This window comes from Siniperca chuatsi, linkage group LG8 (genome assembly GCF_020085105.1).
Source record: "Siniperca chuatsi isolate FFG_IHB_CAS linkage group LG8, ASM2008510v1, whole genome shotgun sequence".
Classification (NCBI taxonomy): domain Eukaryota; kingdom Metazoa; phylum Chordata; class Actinopteri; order Centrarchiformes; family Sinipercidae; genus Siniperca; species Siniperca chuatsi.
In genome coordinates this window covers 5,450,809-5,478,299 of record NC_058049.1, presented here as the reverse complement: position 1 = coordinate 5,478,299, position 27,491 = coordinate 5,450,809, and the positions used below count along the sequence as shown (strand labels likewise).

Genomic DNA, 27,491 nt, shown 5'->3' with positions numbered 1-27,491 from the left:
TTGAGATGTTTTCCCTGATCCTTTCACTAAGCATCTGGGTCAGGTTTCTTCTCCAAATCTTCTCTGCTCTGTGTCCTTTTACTGGTGGTTTAATCTGTAGGCTCTTGGGAATAGCCTAGAATAGCTTAAATTTCTTGACTACGACTGAAACCTTTTCTTTTTTTCAATGGTACAATGTTTGATTTTATTTGGATCTCTTTTAGAACATTGGCTAATCTTTCAAGAGTCCATATCAAAAACATTAATTTGACACATATACATGCATATATACACACATAACCTACATACACTGGCACATACATATACTGTAATGAACTTACCTATATACACACATTCATCTACATGTGTTCACGTGCAATAGAAATATTCTACAAACCTTCTGACAACACAATGCAATAGTGTGATGATAACTACATCTTGCAATCAACAATTCAACTGTTGTACTGTTCTTTAGTGAGTTATTGTAATGAATTCCATAATTTAACAGTTCTGAAAATGTCTTCCCATTTTGGTTTTTATTTTTGGTAGTACATAATGATTTTTTTATCTCTTATGTTAACTTGATGTTTATCACATACTAATAACAGTTTGGGAAACTTCTGTATTTTTCAACCTGAACCCCTGTTGGGATCCTTTACATAATGTTATCAGACACTTAACAATCAACAATCTGAGACTGTCAGTGACAAGAACAAGCGCTTATTAGTGGACGTACATTAACGGTGCACAGTTGCCCAGAAGGAATTTTTCAGTGCAATAGAATGTTGTCTCACATGCTCTACTACTGTAGGCTATCCCATTATAATATGTAGTTCACCCACTCCTTTTTCAAACCCACACCTTAAGAGCATTCTTGCTGCCTTGTTTAGTTTGATCTGCAGTCTCTTCATATCTCTCTGAGCCCCGCACTGCACAGCAATAATAACTGAGTGTAGATTAGACTATGAGATCTTATCTTACGAATGTCTTTAGATAAAAACTTTGCAATTCCTCCAACCATTCCTGCCATTTCCATCACTCTTTTAGAAAGATCTTTAATATGAGCCGTCCATGAGAGATTATTTTGTATTTTAACTCACAATAATTTGACTTCTGTAACCTTTAATTTAAACATTGCCATATGTACCATGGCTTCAATTTCTTAATCTTTCTTGCAGTACATATAATCTTATGTTTTGTTTTATTTATTTGTTTGACAGTGATGGGTTGTTTTTTTTTTGTTGTTTTTTCTTGCTTAAAGCGCAAACCAACGTTTATCTAGTGGGTTAAGTCAACACAGGCTCCAGTGTTGCAAGAATGTTTGTTCACAGATGTGAAATACATCTTGGTAAAGTTTGTTTGTGTTGCTGAAATCCCCTTTGTCATCTGGGAAATCCACAGCAGTGGTGTTTGTAGATGGGACACCTGCTTAAAAACATGTGTGCACCTGTCATTGTGAGAGTTGTTAGTGGTATTTGAATTGCCCAGGTGCTGTATTCTTGTTTGTTGAAGTGGTTTTATTTTGGTTTTGTTTTTTGTGATAGTTTTCTTACCACAGAATTTAACCATATCTGTACCCAAAGTAAACCCACCTGGTTTTAATCATTAAAAACAATGGTGAAGTGAATATGAACATACAGGTTATATATTTTTATATTACACAGGGTGCGACCAAAAATCTGTCAAGTGCGACTAAACATTTTCATTGGTTGCACTGGTGCACCTGATTTAAAAATAATTTTAAAAAAACGTATTAAAATATTTTTAAAAAAACTTCAACTGGGTGTGCATTGGTGATGCGCAGATCAGCTCTGGCGTGATTCAAATCCGCATGTAGGCTACACATAAATCATCCACCCGAACAAATTATTTTTTCCGATTTAGAGACTCGCACTGGCATGGACATTTCACTCCACCTCTACCGGTCCCTGTAGGCTTTATTGCCGTTAAAATTATGTCGAGCAGCACAAACTTTACAGGTTATTCCTTTATTGAGTGTTGTATTGATATATGAGTGTTTTCTTTAACGATTTACTTTAATGATTAGAGAGGCTGCTGTCAGTCATTTTAAACGTTTTCATGTGTATGGGAACTGACAAAAAAAAGGTAACGCTTAAAATGTAGTATTTGGTGCACCTAAATTATGTGCTGGTGCACCTAAATGAAAAAGTTAGGCGCACCTGTGCCACCAATGTAAAATGTTACTCTGGATCCATGATTACCTTAACTTGGCTTCTCAAAGTTCCCAAATACAATTTCTTCCCCTCAGGTGACACAAGCCTGATTTCATGTTGTTTTATTTATTAAATAGACAATCAGACTTAATGGGAATACAGTACATAGCACAACAGTATCAGAACATGTTTTTAATGAGTCTGAACGGCGAAAGCTGGATTGAAACATTTTTTCCAATTTGTACTTATTATACACATCACACTGCCTAAAACTTGCCTCTAAAATGGGGACATCTGGTGGTGGGTAAGGGCAATTCAGAGTTTGTATTCAAACAAACTTTCTCAGTCCTGTAAATCAATATTTGTATTGAATATATATATATATATATATATATATATATATATATATATATATATATATTTTTTTTTTTTTTTTTTTTTTTTTTTTTTTTTTATTTATTTATTTATTTTTGACATGAAAAGTCATCTAACAAACTGTTATAACTGCTTATTTATATTTGAGCCTGGAATCCTGTGGTATGAGCTTTGATCACTATGTACCATGTTGTAAGATTTCATATTTAATTTTGGTGCTGCTGCTGTGCCGTGGTTCTTCAATGAGACTACGCTCCTTTAAAATACCAAACACTTAAAAAGGAAAGTAAGGTCATTGGAAAAATTACTGGAGACAATGTAATGAATATACTGTAATAGGAAATCAAGAAACAAAGTAAATCCTAAAATGAGTGAAAACATACACATACAAGGCAAGCTATAAAAGTCCACTTGTCAAAGTATGTCGAAGTGTCCTTAGGCAAGACACTGAACCCCAAATTGCTGGGCTGTTCCTTCGGTGTGTGAGTGTGCTTTGCATTATTAGGGCAGAATGTGTTTAACATCGACACAATTTCCGCGCTGCCTTTTTGTTTGTTTTTTTCATTTCAGTAATGGTGGTTTAATCAGTAATGGTACTATTTGCACAATACTTCTACAACAACAACACATGGCCGAATAAAACAATTAAAAACATATAAAATAGTGTGACAATTTATACCAAGTCCTAGTATTTGCTTTAGTCTAGTACATATCTTGGTAGCAAACCCGATAAGTGGTTTCAAATCGGGAAAATGCAATAGTGTAAAGACAAAGTGTGTCAAAAACTTCAGCATAAATACAAATTTACTCTCATGATGTGTGCTCAGTATCAGATGGAGGGATTCATAATGCCAGTGTTGGGACCACACTGAGAGACTGCATGCTCTTTTGAGAGCCAGTGAACTCAGTTTCCCACAACCCTCCCCCCATGGACCCAGCTCCCAGCTACCATTGGTCAGTCTGACCTGTGACCCGTGATGTCACCAGGTCAGTAAAAGGGTCAGCGACCATTGTAGTCTCTTTTCTCCAGTTCTTTCTCTTCGGCTGCTGCTGTCTCCCTCTCTGCCTGCTTGGAGAAGACACACTGCAGAACTGAACTCTCTCCTACAGCAGCAACGCGAGGGCCTGTGTAAGATTTCTGCACCAATAGTTAGCACCAACGGCTACTACACGAAGTCTGCCAGTTAACTTTAAGAAGTAACTGTAAGGAGAACAACAGACAGAGCGACCAGTTCCTCCATCTGCAATGGACTGCACAGCAAGGACTTTTCTTCAATTGGAACCAACATCCTTCCCTGCCTGGCTCATTCCAACAGAACCGCCAGATAACAAGGAGGACTTCAAAGCAACCTTCTTTCCCTCCATGGACTAGTGACGTAACTGGGCATTACATAACTTAACATAGCTTAACAATGTACTTGGTTAAGCACAGGACTGTTTAACTAATGTAACGCTACATGTATTGTTTTATTGTTGTGATGTCCTTCCCCGTTAGGATTTGGTCGCCACATGCTAAATTGATGTTAGTTAATGTTATGCTTCACACAGAGTCTTTGCATGCTAACTAACTCTCGTTTAATCTGGCAATGTTTATCCTACACAGTTCACACATCCACTTCAATTTGACTTTTAACATAGCCACACTCTTTATCAAACATGGTCTAGCCGATTTTAAATTTCCTTTCTTTGTCTAACCATGCGGCCGCTGCTCAGCCACCATTTTGAATTAGATTTCCATTTTGGAACCAAGCAGCCATTTAATTGAATTATTAATCAGTTCCACATTGATAGTTTAGTATATTATATGAGATTCCTGATTGGCAATCATTTCTCTTCTTTAAGAAAAGTGGTCAGTGGATAATTCTGAAAGACATAATTAATAAATTGAACCTACAGGTTGGTGCCCCTTTAACCATTGTAAATCCCAGCACCAGCTACCATTGGCAATGGTGAATAGTGATGTTATGTTTGTGAACAATCCAACTCTTTCCAACAGCTCTTTGATATGAACAAAGGGAAACAAGTCGTACTTAGTTTGAGCCAGTCTTTTTTATCATTGTGCCCAAATTTCACTGTCTGTCCTTTATCCACTCCCCTTTACATGAACAGTATACTAGTAACGTAACTCTCCTTTCCTACAGCTTTTTTAACTTTTGCACCACAACACTTCCACAGCACACATCTATGTATTGTTGACATGATTTCTACACCTCATTGTTCATTTGTGTTAACTTTAGTTTCAATAAATTATGCTTGTTAAGTAAATCTCTTGCGTGGACTCCCTCCTTGTCACATTCCCTGAGCCACCTGGCGCACACTGGTATCCCATTAGCTGGGCAGAGTTAAAGCGTTTTCTCAAGTGTTGCATGAATTGCATTCAAGGCAAGGCAACTTTATTTACATAAAACACTTCATACAGAAGGTAAGTTCATTATACTAGTGATTATTTCACAGACAAAAAAAGAACGATGAGCTCTTCTTTTGAACGGCTCTTGGAAAATAACGAGCCATAAGATCCGGCTCCCTTCAAAGAGCCACATCACTAATGGTGAACACTGTATCCAACAGGTGAAGTCATTCGTTCAATCGTGCTTTCTGCAACTTCGTAATATCTAGAAAATGAGATCTTTTTCTATCCACTACGAATCTGGAAACGGACATCCACGCTTTCGTTACACTCCGTCTAGACTACTGTAATTCACTGTATTCTTGTCTCACTCAATACAACCTTTCCAAACTTCAACTAGTTCTAGAAATGCTGTAGCAAGACTACTCACAAAATCCAATAGAAGAGTCCACATAACGCCTATTTTAGCATCTCTACACTGGTTTCCTGTATGTTTTTAGAATTGATTTTAACATTTTAATAATTACTTTTAAAACAAGTTTGGGGTTGGCCCCTGCATATATCACTGACTTAACCCCTTGCGAGCCCAAATGCAGCCTGAGAAGTAGTTCCTAGGGCAAGGCTAAAAACCAGAGGAGACAGCATTTGGAGTCAGGGCCCGACGACTATGGAACGACCTGCCGGAGGAGATCAGGCAGGCTAGCTCTGTTTCTTCTTTTAAATCTCTCTTTAAAATGCACTTTTTCAGAATAGCTTTTTCTTGAATTGGTTATTCTTCAGGTTTTTACTTTCCGTGTTTTTACTGTGTTTTAGTAATTCATACCTCACTTGTCATTACTGTATCTACTTTTATTTATTATTTATCTGGTAATTTCTCTATTTTTTGTCTTTGTAAAGCACTTTGTAACTTGTTTTTGAAAAGTGCTATATAAATAAAGTTATTATCTTATTTAATTTAACGCCACAATTTGTATCCTTACAAATGACTGAAAACCATTTTCCCTTTGCTGTTTTGCTCTAGTCTGCAGGCTATGTGGCCAATTTTCCAATTATAGTCTCAATTTCATGTAAATGTTTGGTTTAACTGTAACATGATCATGAAAAAAAGTAACAACAATACTTGTTTGTGGTGCAACTCTTGTTATCACACGTAGAAAATAGAATAAATGCATACAAATTAAGCAGTGACTTACTGTCAGTGCTGTCCGTTTACTCTGAAAAATGTGAAGTCAAAACTAAAAATTGAAGCTAGTTGTATAACAGCAGTGGTTCAGGAGATAGAATATATATACTGAAGATTAAAAATTGTGGTTTTAAACATCAAATTATGAATTTTATCATGGACCACTGCTTTTCACAGAGTTTAACAAACTCACTCGCTTTAAGTGATGGTGTTGTATCCACTTTGCTGGAACTTTTAGAAATGTCCTACAAATAAACCAAGCAAACCAAAACCTCTGTGTTGTAATCTATTTAATATTTTCAATTGGTACAATTATTTAAATAAAATAATTCCTGTACTAAGGCACGTCATACATAGTATAAATGTCATTATACAAGTTATATTCTTTAAGAACTACAACAAATAAATTAATTTTCACTTTCAGTGAAAAAGAGGAGAAAAACAATTCAAAGCTGCCAAGTCCACTTGGTGGCAGCAAAGCAGCTTTCCTGAGAATACCTTCTTCATAGCTTGAGTGGGTTCCCCATCACTATCTAAATAAATATTAAATAAGTTAAATATTTAGAAGGCTATAACATGTTTAGCATCTTTTCAGCGTAGTGTCTTCTCTACATTCAATCCTCGGTCACAAGTAGATCTTCGCCTCTCCTCAGTTCATGCTCAGTCTGGTTATGGCCTAAAGAGGGAAACATTTGTATTGAATTTTCACATCAATCATATATTCACATCTTAACATTGACATGTAGTGCTACAGACTTTCAGCCACTTTTCCTTATGCTACAGTAAAAACAAATGGTTCTAGTATAGTATGTATATTTTTATGAAATGTGTCAGATACAAAAAAGAAAGAAATACCCTTACCTTTTGAATAAGAGACTCCAATCTGTTGAAGAACTCTGTGGCATGTTCCTTTGGATGTGAGCCGCAGTCTTGGCAGGTGGACTAAAGGGAAATAGGCACAAAAACAATTTAGTTACTATTGACCATCTACTGTAAGTGCAACACATGCCACACTTTTTATTTTTTTATATGACTAAAATATCAGTAGCCAATAAATAAGGAAATAACAGAAGAAAATCTGGAGAAACTATTGATAAAATGTTCTCTTACCGTGACAGTTGCTGAATTACAAAAGTTCAGACCTCTCTCCTGAAATGGATCAAAGAACTGTGTTAGTTTTAGAAACGTACTGCAAACTTGACATTGTACTTGAGATACACTTTTAGTACACTTTTTACTTCATTCCCACCCCCACACATTTACTTACAGTGATGGAATTCTTAAGGCTCCTGTAAAGTTTGCTTGTTTTTCTTTCTGTAATGTTGAATTGCACCTGCAGATTAGCCCGAAAGCATTGCAAGGCTGACAGACAGCAGCAGTCCTGTTATATAATGAGAAAGAGAAAAGAAAAGTCAGTCAGATCAGTGTTCTTTGTCCAATTTGGCCTCTTGAAAAACAGAACACTGGAAAGTGACATATATGACAGATTAACCATAAAACCGAGGGTAAAGCTTTAAAAGTTGTTTTTTGTCAACCATATATCTAGTTCACCAACAATCTGTTACATTTGTTAGTTTTTAGATGGTTTTTTGTATGATGGAATTCTACATGTATCAATTTGAGGGAAAAATCCTCTCTTCACTGCCATCAAAACATTTCCAAGAAAGCTGTTGTTTCTGGTTTCATGTCATGACTTCATCATTTCAGTTGACTTTCCAATCAGATACATGCATAACACTTTTACCTCAACTGAAACTTAACCAAATAAAGTTTCCACTATTTTAAAGATGCATTTCTTTTCCTAAAAGTGCTTTGTTCATTTTTGTCTGAATTGTTTCCCTCCAGAAAACTTAATGAAAGTGTTGACATGTTTTTTCCAAGTGAAACAGTTTGTTTCTGTTTAGATACTCATACTTCAATGTGTGATTCTCATGAACCCAACTAGCTTGGGTCAGATCATAGTTTTAGATAATAGTATGTCTGTATGTCTGGTTGGAGAATTAGTAGGTTAGAGTATTCCTTCAGGGAAGATAACTGAACAACAGCTTCCTTAATACTTTCTTACTGCTATTTATTTAGAAATTCTCTGATGGTGTTTTTTCATTTGACAGTCAAATTCTGCTCTGTAGTGAAGTAATTTTTATTCTAATTATTAAGCTGTGTTTTGCAAAATAATAGCTTCACGCCCACCCAGGAATCCTCATCATTTGTGGTTTAAGATAAGCCGTAATTTGCCAGTTTTTAAACAAGAGATTGAGTCAGATGTTTGCTGGCAGGCTAAAGAACGTTTCGAGTTTGTGAGGTGGTGTGAGGAAGTGTCATGGTTTTGTCTGCTCTCCACTTGATTACTCATCACATTTCGCTTGAGAGTGCAACGGAAGCTGTGAGAAAATACACTGAGCAAGCTCTTGACTTGACTCACTCAAGAGCATAAGCCTGACAAGAAAGGGCTGATCTGAATTTACAAGTAATGCCGTTGATCTTAATAGGCTTTTATTTGAAGTCAAGTGCACATAATCAGATTGTTATGAAAGCAAACCCAATATTTTGCAATGTTAAGTAAGGCCACTGACTTTCTACAACGTCTAATTATACTAAAAATGCATGTCCTGTAAGGCACTTAAGCTAAATGTCATGAAAATAACGGTTTTGGTGATTAGAATATTTTACTTTAATCTGATGGACTGCAGGTTTTTCTAGGGCTAAGAAAAGTCTAACATAACTAGTACCAGTAATTATTTTATAAAAAACTAAATGCATGGTGGCTAGTTGGTGCAAAGTTTTGAGGATATTAGTTTGTTCTCTATAACACTGTTTAACTGAAATATTTGTACCATGAAACATTACATTTGTACTGTTATTAATAATTTCCAACACTTAATTATTTTTAGTAAATGTCATGTTTGTTTTATCAAAAACAAAAAATATATTCTCCTGTTTACTCTATAAACTATGACAGATTTTTTAGGTTTAGTTTTGTTAGCTTTGCTTTAACATGTGTTTTTTCGAGTTTAACTTGCAGAAGATGTGAAGTAAAAAAAAATAAAAAATTCTATTTAAAAATGTCAGTTTGAATCCCTGCAGCGTAAGCTTTTGATTTTCAGCCTTTGCAGCTGATTGATTATATATGCTTATTACCCAAAACATCTTGTGATTTCACACATTATTTGATGTACTCCTACAGTAGCTGGCACATGACAATTAGTAACTACAGTAAGTGGGAGAATAACAACAATGAGTAAGCAACCACAATTATTTAATGTGGCGGTGACCATACTGTCAACATTATTTGGAATAAGAGTTAGTTTGGCTTACCTCAATATTATTTGGTGGCGTATTCATTGTCTTATTCTTCTCATTGTGCTGCAAGACACAAACCAACAACATTGTATTTAGTGTTGATAATAGTGACCACACATGGGCAAAGTTGCGAAAAAGTAAATGTAGAGGAACCCACCTGCAGGCTTTCTTTCACATCATTCAGCTGTCTCAGGACTTCTTGTAATTTTTTCCTCACTAGTTTGTCATTGTTTGTCGTTGTGCTGGCCAAAGAAGAGCAGCAGACTGCAATGAGGCAAAACACAAGCAGCTTCATATTCTCAGTTTCAGCAGCAGGCACCAGATCACCAAAAGACTCTTTTCGAAAGATTTGCTGGAAATGTAGACCGTTGTGTCGCTTACCGTTTTATACTAATCCCTGAGGACACAGGAAAACCACTTGCAGAGAGTTGGAAAGCTGCAGAAACTGGTGTGTGTGAGTAATGAAATTTTCTTTTCCACTGGCAGTCACCACTACGTGATTCGAGAGTGGCGTCAAGCCGCGCGTGCGTGGGGCCTATAGATGCAAGTGTGTGTGAATGTAAACTTGTTTGAGTGCACCCGACAGGAAACTACAGGAAGACGGCACTTCCCATTTTCATTTTGAATCAGTGGAGCCGCAGCTATACCGTGTCATAGGTAGTGTTCGTAAGTGTGGTATTGACAACCTGAATGCATTCACTGCATCATGGCCACCTACACAAACACACAGAGCTTGTTGCAACAACAGGAAACCCTTTTTAAGTATTAATGTTTAATCAAAAGGAGAAGTGAGGAGATATGTTTTCTTGGTGAAGGAGGATTCTAGCCATATTTAGGAATATTACCTAATATCTTTTAAACTGGGCTTTTAGGCTGACACTTCCCTCATTTCATCTCACTGTTGCTCATCAATCAGAAAAGGTCTTTCTTTCTGTCCATTTGCAAAGACAAGCAAAAGTGTGTTGTGAAATCTCATGCAAGCCTTTGTGGGAGATACCCTGGAACAGTGGTCATGAGAGTCACTAAGGGCAGTGCTTTCCCTTGTGACTCTCATGTTTGAAACAAATTTCACAATAAAAGCATTCACAATAAAAGTTGTTGAACTTTCTGAACTTTTTATGAAGTTTGATCCTTTCAAACTTGACTACAGAGAACAACCAGATACACTGAGACGTGCAGTGATGTGAAAAATTCTTGATGAATGAATCAATAATGGTGTGCTGGTTTACATGTATTCGGGTTAGTAAATAGGTTTGCTGATGAATGCATTCATTTTACTTTTACATTATGCATTCATGGAAAAAAAATGTTGCAACTATGAATTATTTACTGGAATTATAGATTCCAAATGTTGAATTCTAGTTGTTGAATAATAAATTCAAAAATACAAATGAAATGCATTTTGTCTTTTGGGGTCACAGTAGTGAAAATGAAGAAAGAGTATCCTTACAGTTAATATTTCAGTAAGGAAATGACTGCTTCTCCATTGTAAATAAATCCACATTTATCAAGCTCCACAAATAAATGTCACACACATTGTAGATGTTAGTTTATTACTGCCACATGTTTAAAAATGATTGAACAAGCTCTCAATTAACTAACAGTCAGTGCAAGACATGTTTTTGATGTTGAAATAATCTGTGAAATTACTTGTTATCCCCTCCCGTTTTGGTTCTCCTGTTGCTGCACCTGTGAACCCGAACAGTTGAGTTACATAAATGGCAATGTGTCACTGTACTTAGCTAGACTTAAACAGTGAGGGCAACACACACTGAAGACGTATGATGCTGACAAAACACCCAGACCAGTTTTCCATATAAGCCCACACTCCGGCGGTCAGGGGCATAGCACAAAATTCTGGATCCTGTACATAGGCATTCTCTATGGGCCCCTCCCTGCATCCACAGCTATTCATTCAAGTATCTTTGTGGGCCTTCCTCACATGAGGGCCCTGTATACTCAGCCCCCTTTTCCCCCCAGTCCTACGCCCCTGCCAGCGGTGTCTTAGCACATGTTAAGGTGTCAGGTGGTGTATCCTGACACCTTGACATGTGCTAAGACACCGCTGTCTTATTTGCCAGCATCGATGTGTCATCTCGCCAGAAAAGCAGCAATTTTTCATATTTGTTCCCGAGACCAGCACATCCTGACTACTGTACCATGACTTCTTTTGTGTGTTTGACGTGTCCAGTGTGTCCAATGGGTGTCAGTGGACTTGGTAAAATGATGCGACCCGACCAGTGTTGGTTGCAGATTAGTCCACCACAGTGAGAACAAACAGCAGTCATATTTGAAATTTGTATCTTCACGCTTTTTATGTTTTTTTGTAATTTGTTGTAGGAACTACATACAGTATATCAATATATTATTCCATGCTTCCTAAAAATAAACAAAACACACTTTATTAGGCTTAAACATTATCATCATCATCATATTTGTAATTCTGTACTCTTTGGCCAGTGCTTGTGTTTGAAACACATTGCAGACCACACGTCAAAGTGTTAACCAACATTGATTTCCATTTAGAATAAAGTGCAGTGCATTCCAGCTGCAGATGTGCGCATACTGCAGTGTGAATGACTATTCTGAACCTGGAGAAACCGAAAACATTCATTGTAGAAAAATAAAATCAGAATGTATTTAGGTTCACAGCTTTTAATGTCTGTATGTTCACAGACCACTTTCATGCGCGCACACACACACACACACACACTTTTCCTACATGTGCCCCAAGATTTTCAGAAAGGCAGATACAGGACATAGAACTGAGTTTTAATCACTACTGTGTTTTCAGATTACAGAATTTGGCAAAATGGAAATTCTCCAGTGATGGTCATCTACTCCAATATGCATTGGTATTACACATTTAAGGAGGCATCATATGTTAGTCTGTGTGCCCATGTACATGACTAGCTCACACACTGTAAAGTCTGCCTGCCCCGTCAGTGTTCGTTCACACGTTCTCTACACACACAATCTTTGCATCTGTCTTTTGCCAGAGAAGAGGAAGTGAGAGTGAGAATGAAAGAGAAAACCCCTCTCGTCTGTTCTCTCTCTCTGTCAGCGTAAGGGAAAAGGTGGGTGGGGGCTTCGACTGGTCTGAGAGGTGCATCACTCAGACTCCCATCTTATCAGGACTTCCTTCTGTGATGCACATACAGAAGGGAAAATGTGCCCTCAGGTAGATTTAAAATTCAGAAGAATTTTCCTCCTCTGGCTGCCATCAAGGAACCCCTCCTAACCCACCTGTGGTGTGTGTGTGTCTGTGTAACAGTGTTACTAAGCAGTTTTGTCAAAGTGAGCAATGTCTCAAAATGAAGATGCATGCAAAGTTAGACAACACAACCTTCTGCACCACAGAGAGATAAAGTGGTGGATATATTTAAAAAAGAATGACTTGACATTAAAATAGCACAGTGAAAATTAAAGAATCATAAAGCCATTAGTTATAACTTTAAACCCTTTAGAAAATGTTGGCTTATTAGAAAGTGGAACCAGTCGTTTTTATGCAGTTATGACCAAAGTCTTATCAATGTCCTTTAGTTGTTTTACGTAGCCAATTGTAGCTGTTAGTCTCCTCACATGCTAAAAAAAAAAGTCCTTTCATGGTGGAGAAATGTAATCGTCACATACGCCTCATCTGCATTTAAACGCTTTTCCATTAAATTTTGTGAAACATTGCTGTACTGAGGCATGTTTTTGGTGATGACTAAAGTTCTCGGTCAGGGGTGAAGACATGTCACACAGTGAGAGTTGCTCATTGCGGTCAGCCAGAGTGTTAAACGCAGTAGAAAAAGTGTGACTTGAAGTGAGGCTAGATGAGAGAGTAAAAAGTGTTTTTCTAAAAAGTTACAACACAGTGAACAAGCTTACTTTCTAAAACATGAAAATTGTGAACAATTGCACTAAACTTCAAAAATGGCAAAAAAAAATATTAGGACGCCTTTCCATTTTCAAATCTGAGCATACAAAATTTTTCAATAATGTTAACATAAAGTGTGTGGGATTAATTGCACTATTGTACAAATTAAGTGAAGTTGAGAGTTGCAGAAGCCACGGCTGGAATAAACAAATTCAAATTATTTTTTAAGTTATGTCAATGTTAAGTCAATTTATTTTTTAAGTTATGTGTATATATATGTGGTTGTATGTGTGTGTGTATATATATATATATATACACACACACGTGTGTGTATATATGTGTGTATATGTGTTTAATAATATGTGTTTATTATAGGGTCTGTAATGTCTTGGAGAACAATGTCATTTCTGCATTGGAACTGTCAACTTGTAGGGAACAGGAGATCGTTTTGTATACTGTGTATTCTTTTTACTTGGCTGATTCTATGTTTTTTTTAAATAAACTTTATGTTTGTGTTTTTCTGTGTGTGTGTGTTTTCCCTTCAGATTTCTATGAGCTGTATGCCTCCTTTGTTAAGGAAGGATGTTTGTATTTCCAAAACAATGGTGTTTGGACTGTGACTGAATTAATAAAGTTTTTGTTTTTACTCACAAACATTTAATTAAATAAAGACATTCTGAGAATAATCCATTGTTGTCTTTAAATGAAGAATAAAAATGTGTAGTAAAATAAAATTTCATTCCAGGTTATCATACTTGCTATTAGCATTTTAATAAAAGGCCAGCATCGGCGTGAGTTATCTAATAGTGTAACACTTTAGTTTCTTACATGCATCATTTACTCAGAACACCTGGACAGGGCCTATAGGTTAAATGTATTCCTCTTTCAATATTATGTATTTTGTTGTTTAGTTTTCCACTGTACTGTATTTCACTATTACGTAGCCTCTGTTATCAGTGCAGATGTCTTGGCCACAGTTGTTGCTCATCGATATTTTGTTTGTTTTGTTTTGACTTGGTTATACTGTGATGATGTCATTTTTGTTTTGTTTTTTCAGAATGTGTTTACTATTTGCTATTGCACCGTTTAAGCCAAATGAAATGCATGTCTAAAAAATTGCCAAGTGCACTGTTGTGAAATTTGTCCAACTATGGTATGTGTGTGGGTGACTTAAAGAAATATTAGTCATGTTTCTTTTCTTTTTCTAACTGTTAAGACTCCAGTGAAAACTTACTACATGAGGTCAAAACTAACCTAAGCATTTGTATTTCAAACTATTACACTATCAGGCAGATGTATTTAGATTTATTAATTATGTTGTGTACTTCCTACTCCCACTTGCAATAGTACGATTTCCCACACTGCGGTCTCCTCTTAGTGAACAGTTTGCATTTCCGAGGCAAGTGGGTGCGAGGTTGAAAGTTTGCATGCAACTCATGTACACATATTGGTGAATTGCAGAACATTGTTTACTTGTTTGAAAAATTCTGCTTAATATACATAAATGTGAAGTCCTCTGTTATTTTACAACCATTTGTAGAGCTGGAACAAGGACAAATGAAGGTGATTTTTAGTGATTTGAGAAAAGCGAGCGTGCTTGATATTACCGTAAGTGTACAGGAAGAGTACAAAGAGGGCGTGGGTGGGGGATCGCCTCTTTTGGTCCTCTTCACCGGCACCGCAGCAGTGATGACATAGCTTGTTTATAATGATTGATACATTATTCACAGTCATCATTACTGAATTAAAAGATCTTACCAGTAGATCGTACCAGTAGTTATGTTTAAAATAGAAATGTAGACTTCAGCTCTACTTGACGTTGTTGTTGGCTACATTATTTACAGTAGTCCAATTTAAATGAATTAAACATAATAACAATGGGGACAGTAAAAAAAAAAACCCAACTCCTGCAGGACGGGAATCTATCACCAGCCAAATGCTGAGGAAATTTGCCTTTGACTGGTGCAATACAGTAGAGTTCAAAGTGCTGTCATATCAGCCAGTTTCCAATTGTTGCTTGGAGGGTATTTTGGATCGTCAATGGGAAAAAGTTTTTTTTCCCTGTTGTATTTCTGACTTAATTTTTCCAAATTATATGTCAATCTTTAATTAATTGTGGCCAGAATGCACAAAAGTGCTGAAACGATAACTTATTATTCAGTGACTTATTGAAATGATCTGATAAAACCACTCATCACCCATGTTTAATTTGTCATCTGAATGTGAGATCACACCCACAGGTTCTTTTCTTTAAGATTGAGATTAAAGGTTTACTTCGTTGCACTCGTTCATTTGGTCTGATTATATGTAAAAAAAAAAGTCACTTTAACTTGCAATCAGCTAATTTTCTGATAACTTAGCCAGAAGTGCAACTTAGTAAATTAGTTGGAAAGAGAGTCACTTGAAATCTGATTCCAGTGCCTGTAAATGTAACAAAGCAAGATGAACTTGTCTGGATCCTTTGCTGCAGTGAACCTACTATTTAAAAACACAAAGAAACAGCTGAAAATGATCATCAACTGACAATTCTTCTCTCTAATAGTTGTGCTGAAACGATACATTTTACACTTGTGTTTTTGCTTCATTTCATTTGCAAATGATTTTCCTCTCTTTTTTGTGGGTTGTTTATCAGACTAAGTAAGAAATCTTAAGATAAAACTTTGGCCTGTGGTAAATTGTATTAGGCATTTGTCATTAATTGACCGAATTATTTAAAAGAGCTATATGTAAGAATTGGCCAACTGTCGAATTCATACTCCAAACAATTTGGGGGCAGCATATGACCAGAAAGTTGGTGTGTCCGCCCCTGTTGTAAGAAACAAGAAAATGCACAGTCCCTCCCATAGGTCTATCTTTCTTTCAACAAACAGCTAACTTAGCATACATAACACTGTCAGTAACGTTATACAATTAGCTACCTTTATAAGCTGTCGCAACGTTGCAAGTTCAGCATCAAACTTTATCCCTTTACTCGCCAAGAGCTGTCTCCAGCGGTGGAAGGCAATGCCAATGTTAACTCTTGTTTTGCTTCTATTTCTATCACTTCTTTCTTTGCTGCTGGACGTGGTTTCTTGCCCTCGGAGCAGCGCTACTTCTTCATCCTCTCATGTTAGACTGAGGCCAGACTGGACTGGACTCACTTCGCCTCTTGAGCTACAAAGTGGTATTTTGAGACAGGACGGGCCGAGGTTAGCTGGTTAGCATGCTAACTTCCGTAGATATCTCTGCAACACAATATATTACATCTTTGACATAACGTCAAAATTGTTACTTCTTCACATTCTGTTGAGAATTTTAGTTATTTTTTGAATGGTTTAAACTATAATCTTACATATAGCTCCTTTAATCCAAAAAATATTCTACAGTGTAATATGTGGTGGAAATTACTGTCAAATGCAGCTGCAGTTGCTGACTGATTTCAGTCTTGTTGAACCACACTATAATTTACTTGGAAGATGACTGAGACTCAAACCACCAGCCCAAATGAACTGAATTAAATGGTAGAGAGACAGCTCATGATTAATCTCATTAAAGCTAAACCAGAAAACCAAGCCTATGTAATAGAGATAAAAAAAACACATTGTTATCCAAAGTTAACTCTGCAACATTGTAGAAATAGCTGAGCAGTAGTACTGCTGAGCTCCGAGTTTCCACTACCTCCTTCTGACACCATGCATGTTAATACTGTAAAATACATACTCTCAATACTATAAGGCAAGGTAAAATGGACAAAAGCAGTCCACTAAAATACACATGGTTGAAGACTATAAGCTTTTATATTGGGTGTTTTTTACATTGTAATATGTAATTTGCCTTGTACCAAACCCTGAGCGGATTTTCTTGTGGTGACACAACATGATACTGTTTACCAATCAAGTTTTTAAATGCTCCTTGTCGACCAAGCGTTTTTTTTTTTCCATAGTCGTACGCACCTGCTCTACTGCTTAAAGGTGACTGGTTAACGGGTGGAAACAAATCTTCCCAGACAGGTGGAGCATTAAAATGTGAGACATGTAAATGAGTAAGGTGTACAACAGTACATTATGAAAAAAAGGCGTGAGGACGAGGATTAGAAAAGATATAAAGAGACACCTTCCTCTGTCACACATCACTTATAAACAGCTCCTTTAAAGTCATTATGGCTTTTAGCACTGTGGTTACAAGAGTTTATGTAACAAGTTTCCTCTACATTGTATTCAAAGATCGGAATAAAAAGGACAGGCTAACAAAGCATGCTAACTGGTACTGACACTGGTTCTGGTATCTGGCACATTAAAACAATAAACCTTTGTCACAGTGATTAGATTATAATATATATTGATTACATACAACACTAATGACTTCAAAGGGGAATTTCAGAAACACTGACTTCCTCATCCTACTGTAAAAGATAGAACATTGCTAAATGTTAACATTCAAATGACTATCTGTGGATGTCTAATAAGCCAGAAATTATGTATAAAAGCTATTTCACAAATATGACTAAGGTTAAAAAGCAAACATACCACTGATGCAGTCACTCTTTGCTTCTTCTAGGTGCAATGACAGTTATTTGTCTTCAACTTGTCTTACTAAAGGGGGGCTTGTGAAAATAGGTTGTCTACATAATGGTGACACATTCTTGACCTTTAAGAGTTAATAATATAATCATCTTTTACCAGCAACAACCAGACTTACAGCACTTTGTTGTTTTGGAAATTGATCATTTTATGGGAAAAGAAAAACAGCAGCGGAGCAGTGGGAGTATTGACTCTGTGATGTGAATGCTGTTTAACCACAACAGTAGGGGAATAACACTCAGCTGAGGGGCTGTGAAGATATTAAAGGCCATGAAACTGCCACTGTACAAAAACATCCAATACCAATTGGAAAGTTTTGTTCTAAAATCAAACATCCACCGTTTCAACAACACCTACGCTCCCAAAATGACTGCTCCATGTATGTAAAGCACCCTCTACTTTTTTATTGCTAAAGTGATGAGACCTTGTCTTTTATATAAACATTTAAAGATTTTGAAATACTAAAAGCAGAAACTATTCAAACAATTTTTTGTGATTTTTGAATGAAGGCTATCAACTATGGTGGTTTTTGTGCCGAACAGCTGTTGAAAGCCATGAAAACATCTTCAGTTTTAAAATTGGATGGCTGGCATGTAACTTGAAAATAACACACGGTCACACTAAATTAAGAAGTTTAGAGGGAAGACATTCTTGAGTGATTTTTAAGCGTCTCTGTCCGCTCAAAGTGAGCTTCAGCACTGTTTTTCAGCTGTCACCTGGTGTGTGGTGTACTTTGAACTCCAAGAAGGTGGATGGATTTGAGTCATAGGGGGTAACATAAAATGAACCATTGAAATACTGGCTTTTTGATTTGGCTCATCTATATCAATTCCAAGTTTCAGCTCAACAGATGAGCAAAATAAAGGGAATCCATATAAATTCCATATTCTTGCACTTTAATTTGGTAAAAAGTAAAGATAATTGTCTTACATTAAACAGAAGGCATGTAGCCATGCCTATAAATTTATCTTAGATTTAAGAAAATTTGAATGACTTCACATGTAAAAAAAAAAAAACTATCATCGTTAAGTGACATTAACACCTCGAGGACCTAGTTTGTGAAAGTTGCGATTTCGGAAATCTACGATTCTTTTAATGTGCTTATATGGTTCTTTTTATACCATCAAACATTTTATATGTGGAATATTTTTTCAAAAAATGGATATCACCTTGGGACAAACCTTTTCATATTTTCCGCCTCATGTTCCTTCATTGTCTAGAACAGGTTATCAGAACTTTCATAATCAGTGGCAAGCATCCTCAAAATAATAGACAGCCGTCTGACGGCTCGGAAAAACACGTCACTACAATATCCTGTTTATTTTAACAAGGTATAGCGTTTTGGTCAAAACCAGACTTCCGTTGTATATTACAATTAATCAGCAGGAGCATCTTTCCTATAAGATGATCAGAACATGTAGGTAAGACAGCGTTGTACTGTATCTTCTACAGACAATGACTTGGTTTAGTAACTCAAAGCATGAAGTGAGAGTGACTTTTACTGAGCTACTCATCTCAATTTCGTGTTTGTCATTTCTGTCTACAGTAACATAATTCTGGTTAGTCAAGCATATGACTTTCACTGTCTGTTCCCCGACATCTGATAATTATTGACACGCATTGCTGTGCAGAATGTACTGCAGGGTGCTGAAATTAACTTCACTGAGATTTTCACACTAGTACTTCCACAGTTACTCAGGGTTTGAATAGAGACACTGTTAAACATTGTGAATCTAAGGGGAACATTTCTTATATACACACGGAAACATTAAACTCTTGCAATTTGACTGAATGTTTACATGCAATTTAAATACAATACTGACACTGAGAAACCAAGGTATATGTAAAAGAAACAACAGACAAATCAACTATGATGAAATATATTTATTTGTCTTGCATTGTAGAAAGATCTGTGCAAAGACACAGTATGTTAACATTTTTATTTACACTAACTAAACATCTGCCTAAGTCCCAAAAAAGCTACTGTATAAACGGTGCTGGTAGAATCAAAGGTGAATCTTAAAAAAGGTCCTAGATCGAGTCTGTAACACACTCAACAGGTTCAGTAAAGATTGGTCTTCTTCATTATCCTTAAGAACTCCTGCTCGTTGACCTCACCATCTCCATCTCGGTCTGCCTCGTCAATCATTTCCTTAAAGGATAAGAAACAAAGTCTACTGTAGTACGTTCAAATCGAAAAAGTTACAATTGAATTCAGCACTGAAAGCTATGCTTCAGACATCGCACGTGACAGACATGGAAAAACCCTCACTCTGACTTGGACTGACAACATTTGTCGAACAGGGCTTCTCAAGTGCCTTTTATTAAAGTAAAATTATTTCTAACTTCCTGAGATATCTTATAAATATTGCATTCTGCTACAATTAAACAATTTATGAATGGTTGCATAGTGTCACAGAGCCACACACATGGTACATTTTCTGTGAAGATTTGTCTGCAGCAGCCACTTCACTGGGTGATCAACATTTTTCTAATTGGAATAAATTCTGGAAACCACCCACCACAGCCAGTGGACAGTGAAGTGGGTTCCTAAACATACTGCGCCATGTTCCATATAAAGATGCATTTAACATGATCGATACCTAGTGCACGCATTCTATGCAAAGATATCAACAACAAGAATTGCAAAACAGACTGAAAGCAGTGCTGTTGTGAGACTGGTCAGAGTGTGTCTGGGGGGGGGCAGTTAGTCTCAGCACCAACTGACGTAGGGGACTCCTTTCTGGGCTCAGCTCTTGGGTTTGGAACGGAGGGTGTGTAGGGGGCTGGATTTAAGGTTGATTAAAAAATTTTAGCGCTCTTTTGAATGTTAATTATCAGTGGGTATCTGCCTAATTCTGCTCTACATGCATTTGTTGGTGTTTTTCTGTGTGCGTGTAAAATGCATCTGCAGAATTCTGCATGTAAAGATTCTGTTGGATGTTTGTCCCAACGGGTGTAGCTACGATGACTGAGTGGGCCCCAGACTTCACTACCATTTAGCGCAATGGGCTGAATGACACTATCAAATATTTTAAGCCATATTTTAATTGGAATTTGAAAATTATAAAATTTTCTCTTAATTGCATTTAGAGCTCTTCGAGCTTTTTCTTTTAGGGCATTCACTGCCATGATGAAACTCCCTGATGCTGTTATGGTTATACCAAGGTATGTATAACTCATACTATGTTCAATGATATAAACTCACTGTTGTTGTTATTTAATTTCTTGCTTCGTTTTAATACAATATTAATATGTTTAATATTGTTAATTTATTTTGTATAGTATTCCGTCGTATTTTATTTTATTTCTTTTGGGAAGCCCTTTGTGCTCTATGCTTGGCAAGTAACTTTGTGAGCTACCACTAAAAAAGTTAAACATTTCATCTCGTGTTATAATCCATTTTACCTTAATGATGCAGCACTGCATTTGAAGAGACAATGCTAGCAGTAAAAAAGTACTGTTAGCCAGTATTTGACTCACTCTCATTCATTGTTTTGACACCGGCTTCCCATTCATTATTATCCAACTCTCTCAGCAATGCCCAACACACATTTGAAACCATTGCTCCTAGCTAGAACCTTTGCAGGCAAAAAAGCTAGCAAGCACGTCAACTTTAGCAACTGAACCAAACATGCTAACCAATTTAACATTATTCAACCATTTAAAACAAGTTGAGAAGAAAGCATCGTTTATCTATAAACCTAATAAAAACTACCAGTTACCAGCCAGCAGTGACTAAGATTTAGATTTCAAGGATAATGTAACTGACATTATTATTATAAGTTTCAATGTCATCTAACCTGCATGTGCTACCATGTGATGTGACTTAAGGGTGTGTTCACAGCGATTCTACAACATAACCAAGAGCAGCCTATTCAAAATACTCTCATCCATAAACTATCATTTGAATTTTAATATCATCCTGAACATAACTTAGCCCTTTCAGATGGCAATGTTTTCCATTTTGGAGAGCTCTGATAGATAGCCTAGTAGTTCATTCTCACCTAAAGGAAAACAGGAGGTTGTTTAAATAATTTTCCAGGACAACAAGATTTTTCTTTTTCTCTCATTTTCCATGATTGGAAAATGTGTCAACTGTTTTCCAGGACGTCTGATTGTACATGAATGTACCAATCAAACTACAATACCTGTAATTCTTCATCAGTGAGGTTTTCACCCAGCTCCTTGGCAACTCTCTTCAGATTTTTGAATGAGATTCTTCCTGTGCAGTCATCATCAAACAGCCGAAAAGCCTTCATTATTTCTTCTTTGGAGTCCTTTTCACTCTATGAACAAAGAAGACATGACAAACACATAATGATTGACGCATTACAGCTTCAATTTAAACTTTAAACTTTCAATCTTGCATCTAAAACCCAATGCATTTTCTGTGACTGTTAAAAAATGTGTGTGATTTGCATGAATGGTATTTGTCCATGTTAAAACACTACATCAAACATTGGATTTCACTGTAAAAGATTTAGAAGAAATTTATTTGTGGGATACTGTTGTTTTAAGAGCATATGGACACCAAAGGTGATGAGATGACAGACACAGATTTGTAACTTTATGAATTGTTAAATGTTGTCTTTCCTTGGCTCAGAATGACAATTTTCAATTTCTAAGAAGTTTCCAGGTTTTGTCTAACAGTATACAGTGTATGTATTACGCTCACCATTTTCAGTGTCATCATACTGAGAAAGTCACTGAAGTCAATTGTTCCAGAGCCCTCTTTATCAATGTCTGCAATCATCTTCTTGATTTCTTCTTTCTTTGGTTCAAACCCAAGAGCTCTCATGGCAACCTGTGGCACAGATACACAACAAATCTGAGGCTGCTGTGGCACTATTAACGTGGTATTTGTTAATCTAAACATACAGTACACATCTGATCCTAGGCATACTAAACCAGGAACTAACCTTTAGCTCCTTCACGTCTATTGTTCCAGTTCCATCTGTGTCAAAGAGATCAAAAGCCTCCTTAATTTCTTGCTTTTGCTCCTCGGTCAGTTCGATTTTGGGACCTGCCTTTTTCCTTTGGCTAGCCGAAGGAGCTGGTTTTCGGTAATTTGAAGCCTGAAAAAAGCAAACATTAAGACGTTGTGACTTCATACAAGGTACTCAGCAGGTGCAGCAGAGAGACCCACGGGTGATGTTTTTACATGTTTTTCTCGTTTTAGTCAGCTGTTAACGTTAGTATCATGCTAACTTTTGCTATCTATAGCTTCCATGCTGCTCCCCGAGACCTAACAAAAACACGTTTCAGGATAAAATAAACACCGTTATCTAACTGTGTGCTAGCTATAAACAAAGTTCTTACAGCGTACATGTGATACTAGCCATTTATATAAAGGTTTACCATTAAAATTAACGATTCAGCAAAGAAAGCTTCAATGGAGTTTTTGATAATCAGATGTCAACAAAACAGACAGTAACGGCTGTCTTTTTTTCTGTCAAATGACATGGGAGATAGCCAATACAAACCATGAAAGCACCGAGACGTGATCATATTAGCCAATTGTAAAAACAAATGGGCTGGTCATAAGAGTGTCCGCCAATGGTTGAGCTCGTTTCTTGTCTCCCAGCAACCAGAAAGCAAAGCGCTTGCGCAGTGCTTAATCGTTCGCCGGGGCAGCTGGGCAGTGGGAACAGATACAACCATCATAGATTATTAAAGTAAGGTAACATTACACTCTTTGTGGATAGATTGAAGTTTGTTTTGCAGAAGCATCTTTTGGAGACACCTCTGCGGTTTTAGTTCACTTTAGCCTCGTTATGGACAGGCTGAATTTAGAAGTAAAGTAACGCTATTTTTTCTTTCTTAAGACAGTAGCTTGTTAGCTTAGCTTGCAAGCTGCTTGTGTGGTGTATAGACTAATTACAGGTCTGTTGAGCTGTATCTTTCATGTCACTTGCTCCTTCTGATGTGGCGTTTTTGTGTTGGTCAGTGTTACTTTAATTACTGTTGTAGCTACAGTTGCACCAATGTTGTTGACCAAACTTGTTACTAGTGGTGGAATAAGTGTTCACATCCTTCAGTAAAGTTGAAGTAGCAATAGGCTACCACAATGTATCAGAATCAGAAAATCAGAAATACTTTATTGATCCCCGACGTGAAACTCTTTAATTACAAGTGAAAGTCCTGCAAGTAAAATTACATAAGTATTACCAGCTGTTTGCAGCTTAAGTGTACTTAAAGTCAAAAGTAAAAGTACTCATTATGCAAAATTGACTCTTTCAGAGTGTTTTATATGTATAATATTATTGTTGTAGTATTAATGCCTTAATAAGTAAATAGTGTAATTAAATAATTAATAGTATAAACAGCTTTAGTTGCAGCTGGTTTGTGTGGGGCTGCTTTTAACCAACCTAGGTTAACTTTAATTACTGCTACGTCATTTAATATTTAACCATATTTAATAAGCTGATCACATGTTTTGTATGTAACATCATCTATATCTATCTGTAGGGTAACTTGTTGCTATGTGGTGGAGTACAATATTCCCCTCTGAAATGTAAAAGAAGAAGTATAAAGTACCATAAAGTATAGTTCAAGTACCTGAAATTTGAACTTACTTTCAGTGCTTGAAAAACTGTACTTAGTTATTGTCTACCGCTGCTTGTTACCAAAACTAAGATTTAACACAGACCATGTTAACTTTGCAGTTTTACTAACTAAAAAGAGAATATTTGTGGGGGTATTACTTGTAAAAGGTGAATTAATGTAAAACTTTTCTTGTCCTTGTCCCCTCAAGTAATGCTGGGAAGTACAATTATAAACCATCGACAACATGTTGGACTGCAGAAGCTCTCAGCGCTGGCAGGAATCACACATTCCTCTCTGGGCCCCAATAAAAAGTACAAGTTTATCCAAGATGACACGAGTGGGGAGTCAACTCTTGTGTGCTCGTGTTTTCGCATTTTTGAGAACCTGGAGCTCACCTGCGCTGTGGGTCAGCTGGTTTACGAGACTATTCAAGCCCACCAGAAGGTCTATCATACAGGGTCGGGATGCCTGCTGTTTCTCGCAGGAGCGTGGAGCCGTGCTGCTCTGGAGTGCCTTCAGAGAGGAATTTCAGTAGCACACATCATCTCAGCTATGTCTGAAGGGATGGAAATATGCTTGGATGTTTGCAGGAAATGCAACATCTCTACTGAGGGTCTTGGTGTGGAGCAATCAGAGAACTGCACTGCGACATCTAATGCTGTAGGACTTCAACTGTCAAAGAAACCCATTGTGGAGGTTTCTCAGGCATCGTGCTACCTACAAGGGACAGCAAACGATGGCCACAAGACTCTAAACACCATTGGACAAAGGAAAATAAAGCTCAGCAGACATTTTTGTGAAGCCAAGTCTGAAAATGTCTCCACAGTACTGCAACCTCATCAGCCTAAGCTTCCTGACATTGCACACCTTGCTGAGGGATTGAGTCACGGTTGTGTCGATGCAATGAATTTAGTAGTCAAAGCCAGCCAAATACAGTCAAAAAATAATCAGCAAGATATCAGCTGTTTCATGTTTGATGTTACTAAAGTGGTGACTTGTGTGCTACCTGGTTTACCAGAGGACCATGCGTGCGTTTTACCAGGTTGCATTGTCGTCTTATCTGCTGAACAGGCTTCAGTTGCACATCACTTAAAAGAACAGCACTTGAACGTTGCTCTAATTAATGGCGATTTATCAGATACCTATCGCCATCTTGGCTTTAATAGGCCAACGGGTGTACAGTGTGTGAGTAACCAGTCAAATTTGTCAAGTTCAAGCAAAGAGCAAGAGTGGATGGAAAAGGTTGTGACACTTCTATTAAACCTGGACGTGAACCTGATACTAGTCAGTGGGCTTGTTAGTGAGAAAGTGATTCAACACTGTTGTAGACATCATATACTTGTGGTGGAAAAAGTGAAGGCTTCGGTTTTGAAGGCATTCGCTAATGCAACAGGAGCTGTTCCTGTGACTTATGCCACACAGTTAAGTAAGCACTGTGTTGGCACAGGGGTGAAGGTTGTGATATGGAGGGACCTCAGCAGCCATGAGAGGAAGCCTTTAACAACTGTGAATATTTCCACTGGTGGTAACAGCGAGTTGGTCACAGTAATCCTCACAAGCTGTCTAACTGGCAAGCTGCAGGCTCTGGAGGACCAGTTTTGGACATGTGCTTATCGTTTACACCACGTTCTGAAAGACAAAGTCCTCCTGCCTGGTGCTGGAGTGACGGAAATGCTTTGTGTTCATCGCCTTCAAAAGCAAGCGGAGCACCATGTCAAGCATCATGGAGAGAGGAATGGGGACTCGGTCCAACATACCAAAGCAGGAACAGCAGCTAACCCTTACAGGGGTGTAGTCTTGCACCTCTTGGCAGATGGTTTAATAGATTACATATCCACTGTAGTGGTTAACACTGGAAGGTTTTCGAAAGTCAGAGCTAGGACTGCAGTGAGCCAACAACTGCAGGAATATAACGAAAGTCTAGGTATTGCTGCAAAAGTTTCACAACTTTTCTTGGAAGGTGAACAAGGGGATAGTGCATTTCCCCCCCCCATGAAGACCAGTGAAGCCCCAGCAGTAAAGATCTATGATAATCTGAGTGTGAAGCAGGAAGCATGGAGGAAAGCCTTGGATCTGGTTTTCCTGGTCTTACAGGCTGATGCAGAGGTCATCACAGGCATTGACCAAAAAACTGATGGTGCACAGGAAAACCTGATGCTGTTGTGACTTTCATGCAGAATCTTGGGGAAGTATTTGACTGTATACAACTTTCTGAATGTTTTTTTGTTGTTTGTTTTTGTTGTTTTATTTAGACTGCAAAAATGTGTTTGAAATATGAAATTAAATTTTTGATTGGTACAAAGTGAAAGTAGAATGAAGTGTATTTATATTCTTTATTTTCTTGTCATCAATAAATAGTCAAAGGACAATATACAAAAAAATCATTATAGTGAAGCAAAGCTACCCATTTGCTACCACTCGGGGGCGACACCGTAGTCTATTTGACTGTCTCATCCAAACTGATGCAGGTAAATATGACAGAAGAATTGGCCTACAGTCTGATATTGCCAATGAATGGAGTGCAATGGTGACAGTTGAATGAAATGATGATGCATGTATCTGATTGACTCTTTTAACCTTTGCCATCCTGACCTCCAGGTAATGGTGAGCCGTGACAAATGAGAACAGTGTCTTAAAAAAACACACATGAAGTACAGTCAGTAGTAATGATATATTTCCATATTTTTAATGTATTAAACTTTTCATCCTAATCATTATTTTATGTTTTGAAGGTGCTGCATACTATTCTCATAGGAAATACCCTAAAATTCAGTTTATTTTTATTATTAACCAAGCCTGACTTAGCTGACAGTACTTGTACATGGCCTTGTACACACCTTGTCTTCGTGCTCAGTGCAGCCAGGGAAAACAAATGGTACATGTCCAAAACCACAATTAAATTTCCCTGTCATGGAGCATGGGAGGAATTTTGTTGTGCCAGTATGTTTTTTAGTCTTGGTACACTTCCTTTATGATATTTGCCTGCGTTTCATTATGTGTCTACAGTTTGGCTAGCACTGTTCACACTGGACACTGCTTCCCCGCCAACTCCGGTGGTTTTATGACCTGCTCTCTCATAATGGGAATGGTTGATGGAGAAGGAACGCCTCCAGACTGAGTGAATGGTTCTGATGAAGTCTTATTAGGCCCTGTCCTTTTTTTA

General features: G+C 37.2%; 3 protein-coding genes across 8 annotated transcripts; 1 reads left to right on the top strand and 2 right to left on the bottom strand.

Moving 5' to 3' along the window:
- Window positions 1-2,584: 2,584 nt before the first annotated feature.
- Window positions 2,585-15,644, bottom strand: il21 (interleukin 21). The gene is made up of 6 exons (XM_044205953.1): window positions 9,516-15,644; window positions 9,374-9,421; window positions 7,326-7,439; window positions 7,169-7,207; window positions 6,920-7,000; window positions 2,585-6,734 (listed from the first exon to the last, which is right to left on the bottom strand). The coding sequence occupies exons 1-6, from the start codon at window positions 9,651-9,653 to the stop codon at window positions 6,708-6,710; spliced, it is 447 nt and encodes a 148-aa protein (XP_044061888.1). The 5' UTR covers window positions 9,654-15,644; the 3' UTR covers window positions 2,585-6,707.
- A 4,004-nt stretch (window positions 15,645-19,648) lies between these two features.
- cetn4 (centrin 4) lies at window positions 19,649-23,273 on the bottom strand. Its single transcript, XM_044204423.1, has 5 exons — window positions 23,141-23,273; window positions 22,702-22,857; window positions 22,458-22,586; window positions 21,931-22,068; window positions 19,649-19,931 (listed from the first exon to the last, which is right to left on the bottom strand). Exons 1-5 carry the CDS (start codon window positions 23,141-23,143, stop codon window positions 19,842-19,844), a joined length of 516 nt encoding a protein of 171 aa, XP_044060358.1. The 5' UTR covers window positions 23,144-23,273; the 3' UTR covers window positions 19,649-19,841.
- On the top strand, window positions 22,880-27,255 carry bbs12 (Bardet-Biedl syndrome 12). Of its 6 annotated transcripts, none has more exons than XM_044204421.1 (2): window positions 22,880-22,898; window positions 24,537-27,255. In XM_044204421.1, the coding sequence occupies exon 2, from the start codon at window positions 24,539-24,541 to the stop codon at window positions 26,492-26,494; it is 1,956 nt and encodes a 651-aa protein (XP_044060356.1). In that variant the 5' UTR covers window positions 22,880-22,898; window positions 24,537-24,538; the 3' UTR covers window positions 26,495-27,255. The 6 variants fall into 6 exon arrangements, with proteins under 6 accessions (XP_044060356.1, XP_044060352.1, XP_044060354.1 ...); XM_044204417.1 differs by lacking the exon at window positions 22,880-22,898 and adding an exon at window positions 23,325-23,457; XM_044204419.1 differs by lacking the exon at window positions 22,880-22,898 and adding an exon at window positions 23,367-23,462.
- The last annotated feature ends 236 nt before the right edge of the window (window positions 27,256-27,491 follow it).